A 10456-nucleotide genomic window follows, 5' to 3' on the forward strand; every position below is an offset into this window, starting at 1 on the left:
AAAATAAATAAATACCTTGCTACGTGATTGCCTCATGCTGTGTGTTTCTCTTCGCTTCTCTTTCTGTCACAGAATGGAGTCCACCGAGAAATGTGACGTGGTGATTCAACATTTCAACGGAAAGTTCCTCAAAACCCCACCAGGAGTACCAGGCAAGTGTCAACAACACAGTGTGTTCTTACAATATTGTGTCCTAACCAGGTGCAAAGCGATAAAGTGACAATCAACTTGACATTTTGTTGTCTATTTTCACAGCTCTGTCCACAGTAAAATCTCATTGCTATGAAGGCCCTCTTCATATAGCTGTATATTAAAGGAATAGTTCAGCCAAAAATGTCATCACTTACTCACCCTCGTGTTGTTCTAAACCCATATGTTTTTGTAAGTAAATGATGACCGAAATCTCATTTTTTATTAACTGTCCTTTTAAATATTAAATATGCTCTGATTTGCTGATTTTGACATCAAAATTACACCTGTATCACTCACTATGTAAAGATTTAGATATATACTAAACCCCCAAGCTCAGTGTGATCCAAAGCTCTCGTGTGAGGAAGCACGCGTCCCCCCACTTTGAGTCGCACTGCTCATCAGCTTCATATGACAGGATCTGATTTATAGGTTGATTAAGATTTAATTTAAGCCTGGTGTGCCCGAGGAAAACTGTTCCCAGAGGGCAGCAGAATGTACTGCATATACTAGAGACAAACATTTATACTGAAGACAGCATTTAGAATGCATTTAACTTACATTACGTGATGTATTTCAGAGCGAAACAGAATATTAGTGAGATACGATGTTGGGCGGGACTTGATTTCATCTATTCTATACGCATTAAATTGGATTGGAAAAAGTGGGCTGTGATATTATTGGTTGGCATTATTTTTTTGGCCTTGTTCCAAAATCATTTCAAAGGGTAAATGTGTTATTAGATTTGCTGATAGATTTTTCTTTAAAGGAAAATTCAGATTATATTCTTAATAGACGGTATTTGTGGCATATTATCAAGTTCCACTTGTCTCTCCTTTTCTTAAAAAAGTACAAATCTAAGTTATGATATACACTGCTGTTCAAATGTTTGGGATCAGTAAGATTTTTAATGGAGTCTCTTTTTTAATGCTCAGCAAGACTGTATTTATTTCATTTAAAAAAATACAGAAAAAGCAGTAATATTATGAAATATTATTGCAGTTTCTAATATTAGTTTCCTATTTTAATATACTTTAAAATAATATTTATTTTTGTGATGCAGCGCTGAATTTTCAGCATCATTACTCCAGTCTTCAGTGTCACATGATCCTTCAGAAATCATTCTAATATGCTGATTCATTATCAATGTTGGAACTGTTGTGCTACTTAATATTTTTTTGGAACCTGTGATACTTTTTACTTTGATTCTTTGATGAATAAAAATTTTTAAAAACAGCATTTATCAAAAAATAGTATTTTCTAACAATATAAGTCTTTACTATCACTTTTTATCCATTTAACATATCCTTGCTGAATAAAAGTATTCATTTCTTTAAAAAAAGAAAGAAAAAATGTACTGATCCCAAACTTTTGAATAGTAGTGTATATTGTAACACAAAATTTTTTATTTTGAATAAACACTGTTCTTTTTAACTTTTTATTTATCAAAGAATCCTGAAAAAAGTATCACAGGTCCCAAAAAATATTAAGCAGCACAACTGTTTCCAACATTGATTATAAATCTGCATATTAGAATGATTTCTGAAGGATCATGTGACACTGAAGACTGGAGTAATGATGCTGGAAATTCAGCTTTGCTTCACCGGAATAAATTATATTTTAAAGTATATTAATATAGAAAACTGTTATTTTAAATTGCAATAATATTTTACAAAAGCACAGTTTTTTCTGTATTATCAAATAGACACAACCTTGATGAGCATAAGAAACTTCTTTAAAAAACATAAAAAACATCTTACTAATCCCAAACTTTTGAACGCCAGTGTAAGTGATGTAATATACAATATAACAATATAAGTATAGCCACAAGATTGATGATTTTGAGATGAAAAATTAGTTTACCAACCATTTCAGTCCAATCCAACTTTGTTGCCATGAAAACATAATGTCGTAAACAATAAAAGAATGTAAAAATGATTTAAAGTTTTAGCAGATGAAATAATATGTGCTTTTATAAAACTAAAACCTTCACATTTCTGATTTATATCCCCAAAAATGGGTTAATTCACTTCCACTGTAAGTGCCTGTAAAGACTGTAATTCCATTTTTGCTTATTTTTAAAGAAAATGAGGGGATATAATTCAAAATGACTTCCCATGGTCATCAGCATTATGCTGATTGAGCTTAACTAGTATTGAACTCAGAATACTCCTGTAAAGTAACAAATACTCAGCAGTCATGCTTAAAAAAAGACCAGAGACATTTATTAAGAAAGTAAATTCTGTCACCTTTAACAATTACAGACGCACGACCAAATCTGTAAACAGTGTTATTTAATGGTGTAGTTTTGCAAAGCTCAAGGTATTTTCCTCAGTATTGCGCTTGGTGTTCATTCCCCTGCTGTTGCAGAGCGTTCTTGTTTCCCTTAGAGAGAGAAAAGGCAAGCAAATGCAACAGAAACAGAGCTGGAGAGGTTAGGGTGGATGAGAAAGAGAGAATATGCGATTCCTGTTGGATGCAGTAGGTGTGTGTGTGTGTGTATCTGTCTGTTTTCTGTTTGAAGGAGGCATAGGCAGAGGGCTTGGGGGGAGTGTAAAAGCAACTGACAAGACAGAGAGAGAGATTGGAGAGGGCAGCCTGCAACTCTGGCAGTTGCTGTGTGATTTGTGGGGTGTAGCGTGCGGCTCGGTGTCAGACCCAAAGACAGAGGGATGATAGATGACTTCATCTATACCTCTCTCTCTCTCTCTTTTAAAGTCTCGCTCTCTCTCTTTTCTCAGTACTAACAGACTCCTGGCCAACTCAGTTTTGTTGTTACCTTTACAATGTGTCTTAACCCGGTGCGACATGATAAAGCGACAAGTGATGAAAACATTTTCCGTGTAAATCTGAGTTGTTACTACTAACCAGCTGCGACCGCGACAAGCAATGAGCTTTTTTTTTTTCGATGACTTGGTTTCTATTTCTGAAGTGTTTTCCTGGCCTCATCCACACTGAAATCTCATTGGTCTAAATAAAATATAAAATAATGTATGCTATATTAATATAGACTATCATTTAAAAGTTTGGGGTCAGTAAGATTTTTAAATGTTTTTGAAAGAAGCATTTATTTGATTAAAACAGTAATCTTGTGAAATATTATTACAATTTAAGATAACTGTTTTCTATTTGAATATATAAAAAAATGTAATTTATTCCTGTAATGCAAAACTGGATTTTCAGCAGCCATTACTTCAGTTTTTTAGTGTCACTTGATCCTTCAGAAATCATTCTAATATGCTGATTTAGTGCTTATTATAATCAATTTTTAAAACAGATGTGCTGCATAATATTTTTCTGTGGACTTTTTCAGGATTCTTAGAAAGTTCAAAAGAGCAGCATTTATTTGAAATAGAAATATTTTGTAATATTAGAAATGTCACTTTTCTGGTCACGTAATTGAATTTGATTGAATAAAAATATTTATTTCTTCAAAAAAGAATGGGAAAAAAATCTTACAGAGCCCAAACTTTTAAATGGTAGTGTATTTTAAATGTCAAACATTGCATTTTTGTTGTCAGTATAGAGAAACAAATTACAGATTGATGCTTGAGGTAGAAGTTTACTCAAAAATGAAAATACAGTCATTGCTTACTAATAAAACTCATATGACTTACTTTCTTCCTTGAAACACAAAAGAAGAAATTCAGAAGACTATACTCATTAAATTGAGTTGAAGTCAAGAATGACTCAATCAAACAATGCTTCAAAAAGACTCTACTCAAAAGAATGACTCAATCACAAATAACATTATATATTGCTATGCCCCTTACTAACATGCCAAGCAGAGTAAAGACTTCAAGGGATAATTAATTCAAAAATTATATTTTGAAGAATGCTGGTAATCAAACAGTTGATGGTACCCATTGACTTCCATAGTATTTCCTTCCCTACTATGGAAGTCAATAGAGACCAACATCTGTTTGGTTCTTCAAAATTCTTCAAAATATCTTCTTTTGCAACCCTCTACGGACACCTAAGCAATTGAATCGCCATTGGCTAGTACATTTTTTAGTTTACTCGCCAGACTGATATACACACATACATATATATGTTTGTAAAATGGCTCAGTTATTTAAAATATCTGAAAGTACTCTCTTAACCTCAGTCAGTCTAGCATTATGATATGATAATCAAGTATTATTTAATGATAGAACTTTAGTAATTAGAATTAAAACTTAACCATGTATGAATGCATATTAGTCCTTTTAACGGAACATTTTAACTGGACTGGTGGTGCTGCTTTTTTGGTCATTCAGTGTTTCTGTAAAACAAAACTAACATAAATACTGATAATGATATGAATTCTACTAATAAGAACAATCGCACTAAGGATTAATGAGCTGCTGGATTCATGAATATTAATCAGGTTGTGTGCAAAAATCAAAACAGGGACGATAATAGGTGAGCACCAGCCAATGCTAATGCCATTTGCGCATTAGTTCCGCCCACTAACGGAGAACTCAGCGGTTCTTAAAAGCTGAAGAATTCCAAAGGAACGCCGTTTTGACAGGAAAATACAACAAAGAACATCGTTTACATGTAGCGCGTCAATTCTCTCTCTGCGTGTGTGTGAGACAAAATGACGCAGAGTCGTGCGCCTTCACACTAGAGTTTATGGTATGTCAAATACAGGTGCGCTGCGCATCCATTGATATGAACTGAAAAATATCACAGATCGCTTGATGGAGTGAAACTCTGAAGTGCTCAGTCAGTGTTCGGCGAGTGAAAATATATCTGTGCTAAACTTATACTTCGCCTCCAACTCACACACTGGCGAGTAAAATCTGAGAATTTATTAGCCATTGGCTAATATTAGACATCATTTAGTCACCCAGAGTGAAGATTTAGTCGCATATGTGAGTGATTTACTCGCAATGTAGAGGGTTGTTTTGTGTTCAACATAAGAAAGAAACTTATACAGGTTGGGAGCGACATGAGGGTAAGTAAATGATAACAACATTTTCCTTTAACTATAACTGTTCCTTTAAATTGAATAGTTTTTTCCAACATAAAACAATCTTATGGCTCTATAAGACTTCAAATACGATGCTTTTATGGTGCTTTATATAGTGGTTCCCATCCACTATATAGAACAAAACAGTGTGAACATTCTTTAAACCTTCTCTTTTTGTGTTCCATGAAAGGCATACAAGTTTGGGGCAACACAAGTGAGAGTAAATTAACTGAAATTTCATTTTTGCGTAACATATCCCTTTAAAAAGCCACTTCTTCTGAGAAATGAAAGGCAGAGAGTGAGAATAAGGCTACCTGGTCTCATGGTATAATGTACTTGGGGGCACTTTTTAGCAAGACGCGAAATACGTACCAATATACCGGTACATATCACTGCAGTTTCAAAAATAAATGAACACTAGAGGCAGTAAAACTCAGACACCTTTTATTCCTTTTCACACAAATTAACAGAGTTTCGATTAATAAAGTGCAATTTTCGCACAATTGCTTAAAGAATATCATGTTATGACTTCAAAACAATATTGATATGCTGGGAGATTTTAAAACTGATGCGTGCAGTAAGGTACGTAAAAACGGTGTTGCACAAAAAGTACACAGAGGTACGTATTTTTGGAATAAGACCAGGTTGGAATAAGGTGATTTTGTGCTCTCTAAAGTCAGCAATATTGCTACAGTCTTAGCCAGCCGTCTGATAATGCATTCAGCCTTGAAAAGGAGCCATGCATGTATTGATATCCAGGTCTAAAGCTCAAAAATAGCGCCTAATCGATTTTCTCTCCCTTCCCTCCTCTTTTCCATCTTTCTATCTCTCTCTCTCTGTACTTACTATGTAGTAAGTGGATCATACGAGCCTGTGGAATAACTGTGTTTTGCACGAGTGATTCCTCTCGAAACTTGCTCTGAACTGAAGATTCTCTCAAACAGGTGTAGCGTTATTAAAACATCAGATATAAAAGAGATCAAATTTGCTGTATGCTTTTACAGAAAAAGCGTTACGCACCTGCGTCACACCTATTCTTCTTTTTACACAGATTGATTGTTGACATTTCTATGCGCGTATTTTATTCGATAGCAAAACAAAAGAAAATAACCTCCTTGTTTGTCTCTTAAAGGGATAGTTCACCCTAAAATAAAAGCTCTTTCATCATTTACTCACCCTCATGTTGTTCCAAACCCGTATGACTTTCATGAAGCGCTTGCTATCACTTGCTCTGTCGTTCTCCTCTTGTCTCCATCTGCTGTAGGTGTGTGTTTGCTCGCGTGTTGTCCTGATCCAGCTTACTCAGGCTTTTCTAACAGGCCACGATGGGGCCATCAGGCCTGCATGCTCTCATAATTACACAGGCTCTTAGTCAACATGCTGATGCTGGGGTAGATAATGATGATGACCGTGTAACGCCGTGACCCCTCCATCACGCACGAGCTCCCAGTCATGGGACGTCCAGTGCTCCTTCCATTCTGCTGATCTTTTCTACATGCCCAGCTCAAGCCTGTGGGCTCTGTCAGATCTTGGAGTACGTTTCAGGCAATTTGGCCGGCATCCTGATCTTGTCCTTAATCCGTTTCTTTTTTTCTCCCTCCCTTCTTCTCTCCGTCTCACCCTATTCATGAGTAAAGTGGCCTGAGGGAAGTCTTAATGGTGTGGGTTTGGGAATCAAGGCACAGATGTGGTGCCATAACACTACACACACACATATGCATTCATTCTGGAATGTTTTAGCTGATGGTAATTGAAGGTAAAAAGAGAAAGGTTTAGATACAGTCACATATTTCTTATTTACTGTGACACAAGAAAGAAGCACTACTCTACACGAAACTGAAAAATAACGAATTGAAAGGGGAATGGTTATATGTAGCAAGGGGTCAAGGTTTGGCTGGTTAGTTTGGCCCTGTGAGCCCCTGCTGGTAGATGCCGTAACTACACAATCTTGCTCCAAAAAGCAGTTTCTCTTTTTTTTCTTTATTTTTTTCAATTGATGGCTGTTCAAAAGCAGCTGTGTATTATGACAATATAAATATAGAAGCAACTTATATGTCAGTAATATTTCAGTGTAGTATAGTAAATTTTTCACCAGTTCTATATTTGTTTCAAAAGGCTTTTGAAAACATGAAATGGTCTTACTTTTTTCATTTCTGCTGCCTTTGACATCACAATTCAGGATAGTTTGCTAGTGAATGGCTTGGAATTGTCCACGTATTGCCATCATTTTATTTTCATATATTATTTATTATTTTTTTATTATTATTATAATTTTTTTAAATTACATTTACATTTATTCATTTAGCAGATGCTTTTATGTAAAGTGACTTGAGGAATATAACAAGCAATGCATCTTATTTAACTAATTTTTGCCCTGTAGTTAAAAATTAATAAAATGTTATTTTGTAGTAAAATTATTATTATTATTATATATTTGGAGTATTTTGCTTTTTAATTAATTTAATATTTTTTTATTTTTTTATTTCATTTCATTCATACCAAAAATGTTTTTTTTTTTTTTGAAAATCCTGGAAAAGACAGACAGATTGTTGGGCAGGGTCTTATGTGTATGTTTTCCCACAGACTGATCAGTAAAGTGACTTGTTAAATTGTTGTGTGTGCGTGTGCGTGTGTGTGTGTGTGTGTGTGTGTGTTGTGTGTGTGTGTGTGTGTGTGTGTGTGTGTGTGTGTGTGTGAGTGTGAGTGTGTGTGTGTGTGTGTGTGTGTGTGTGTGTGTGTGTGTGCTTGTGTTTCCTCATGTATGCCATGTTCTTCTTTAAAAACTTGACTACTCTTAAACTTTGAATTTTTCTTGAACACACACACTCATACACACTCATTCACACTCATTCACACACATAGGAAATGGTGGTCTATAAAAGTGACAAAGTGACTTGTTAAATTGTTGTGTGTGCGTGTGCGTGTGTGTGTGTGTGTGTGTGTGTGTGTGTGTGTGTGTGTGTGTGTTTGTGTGTTAACTGAGACTGAGGGAAAAGTGGGCCTGCACTGAAGTACTTACAAGCCCACTGACAGTGAGACTGTGAGAGAGTACTTACACTCCACTGTCTGTGCTGATGGAAGGGGAGGCTAAATTATAGGGCCTGTCAGTGTGTGAGTGGCCAGGCTGATGTGTGTATTCATGTGAGTGTGTGTGTGTGCGACATTGAGATGACCCATCAAATTTGGTTCCACTTGACTCGCTAATGCCTGTGAGACTGGGAAATCAAGCTGCCACGGAGCGATACACTCTCTGAGGATTTGTTTGCTTGCAGAATTGAATGGGGCAAGTGTGTCAGCAGAGAGGCCAGAAATCACTAAGGGAGAGACCTAGTTAAAATTCGGAATAAATAAATAAATTTTTTAAAATATATTTATTCAAAAATATATATTTATTTATATGTTTAATTTTTAGTGTATTTTATTTGTATTTATATATTTTATTTATTTATTTATTTGTTATTTTGAAGATGCTCTTTTTGCAGCCAGATGGTGTAGTTACGACATCTACCAGCAGGGCCAAACCACTATAGACAACCATATTGTTCCACAGTTTGAACGTATCCTTAATCTATTACAAAGTGCTCTGTCTGTTTACATACCACACCATCGAAATGAAATTTAAGATATCAGTCCCCCTTTCAAGATGAATCTGCCAGTAATCTGATGATCTGGTTATTTTTTGACTGTTTTGTGTTCAGTTCTTGCTGTTTTTGTGTTCCAGTGGTGAGGTCATACTGGAGGGGTCTCAGGTAAGGGTTTGGCGGCCCAGCGCTGAGGCGTGGAGGGATCTGGAACGTTCTGATGTATTAATGTGTGTTGAGCTGGCTTCTGACTGACGTCTTATGTTTGGATAGTTTGTGCTTCAGACAAGGTGCTCACACGCTATGTGTGGGAGAGAGAGAGGGAGAAATTCTATAAAGGACGTGCTAATGAAGCTGTTTATTTTCCCTGGACTTACTGGCGAACATAATTGGCGCTGGCGCATATCGTTCTCTCACATTCTCTGTGTGCCTCTTTCTCTCTGTCTCCTTTCTTTCTTCCCTTTTACTGTATGTGTTCTCTCACTCTCTATATTTAGTGCCGCTTGCTAAGGCATGCATTGCTATTATTTTTGCTCATTCTTTGTATTGGATAATTCTCAAAATATGGTGACACTCTCAATCACAAAATGATCTTTTCAATAAATGTATCTTGACATTAGCACTAATAATTAAGGATTTTAATCAATTTTATTTAATTTTATTATAAAAATGTGTTATATATTTAGCTTTTTATTTAAAGGGGTCATATGACGTTGCTAAAAAGAACGTTATGTTGTGTATTTGGTGTAATGCAATGTGTTTATGCGGTTTAAGATTAAAAAAACACATTATTTTTCACATTTTCCACTATGCCTCGCCTTTCTGAAATGCGTCGATTTTTACAAAGCTCATCGTTCTGAAAAGCGAGGTGTACGCTGATTGGCCAGCTATCCAGTGCATTGTGATTGGCTGAATACCTCAAGCGTGTGACTGAAATGTTACGCCCCTTACCATACTGTGATGCCGTCTCCAGGCACGACCAGACAAAACCAATAAAACCCATTACAAATGAGGCATTTTCGTCACCATATTTTAAGATAATTTTGAATGTAAAATTGGTGGGAAAAATCCCATAGACTTACAATGCTTACACCCTGGTAACTGCATAGCAAAACCCAATAAACACTGGTAGCGACTTCTGTACAAGCAAGAAGCACTCATATTTTCTACTAAAACTGTAAATGTGTCATTTATTGTCTCTCACATTATCCTAAAACCACATCATTTTCTAAAACTACTCCGCAGTTCTCTGCTCTTCACTTCCACAAAACTCACTCAGTCATTCCTTTCCTTTTCCCATAACCTTTGAATAAGCATGAACCTGTTTATTTTTCTCTGCAGGGACGCGACAGTCATCTTAGTGTATGAAAGGTGTTTAGATTCGGCTGTGGTGGAGGGCAATGTGAATACCCCACACTCTCTGCTTTGAGGCCTGCTCTGCAGAGCTGAATGCTAAGTCAGATGGATGGCTTTTTCAACGCTCATAAACATGCAAACATGACACCCGTAACCTCGCATACAGGAAATGCTACATGTTCTCAGGATTCCTCCAGTGTCCCATCATGCCAGCATGTGCATTTAAATCTTTGTCATGTTTTTGAGCTAGAGGAAAGAACACTGGGTCCTAAACGTGAGCTGACATAGTAAATAATTCACATTTCTTCATATATATATATATATATATATATATATATATATATATATATATATATATATATATATATATATA

At 35.8% G+C, this 10456-nt stretch overlaps 1 protein-coding gene across 2 annotated transcripts in view; it reads left to right on the forward strand.

Annotated features, from left to right (window-relative positions):
* rbms3 (RNA binding motif, single stranded interacting protein) overlaps positions 1-10456 on the forward strand; it is a 155816-nt gene that overhangs the window by 117864 nt on the left and 27496 nt on the right. For both annotated transcript variants that reach the window (XM_016292450.1, XM_016292449.1), the window contains exon 6: positions 73-152. In XM_016292450.1, the coding sequence (XP_016147936.1) occupies positions 73-152 (80 nt within the window). The remainder of the gene's footprint in view (positions 1-72; positions 153-10456) is intronic.

This window comes from Sinocyclocheilus grahami, unplaced genomic scaffold, assembly GCF_001515645.1.
Source record: "Sinocyclocheilus grahami isolate Dianchi unplaced genomic scaffold, SAMN03320097.WGS_v1.1 scaffold285.1, whole genome shotgun sequence".
NCBI classification, from domain to species: Eukaryota; Metazoa; Chordata; class Actinopteri; order Cypriniformes; family Cyprinidae; genus Sinocyclocheilus; species Sinocyclocheilus grahami.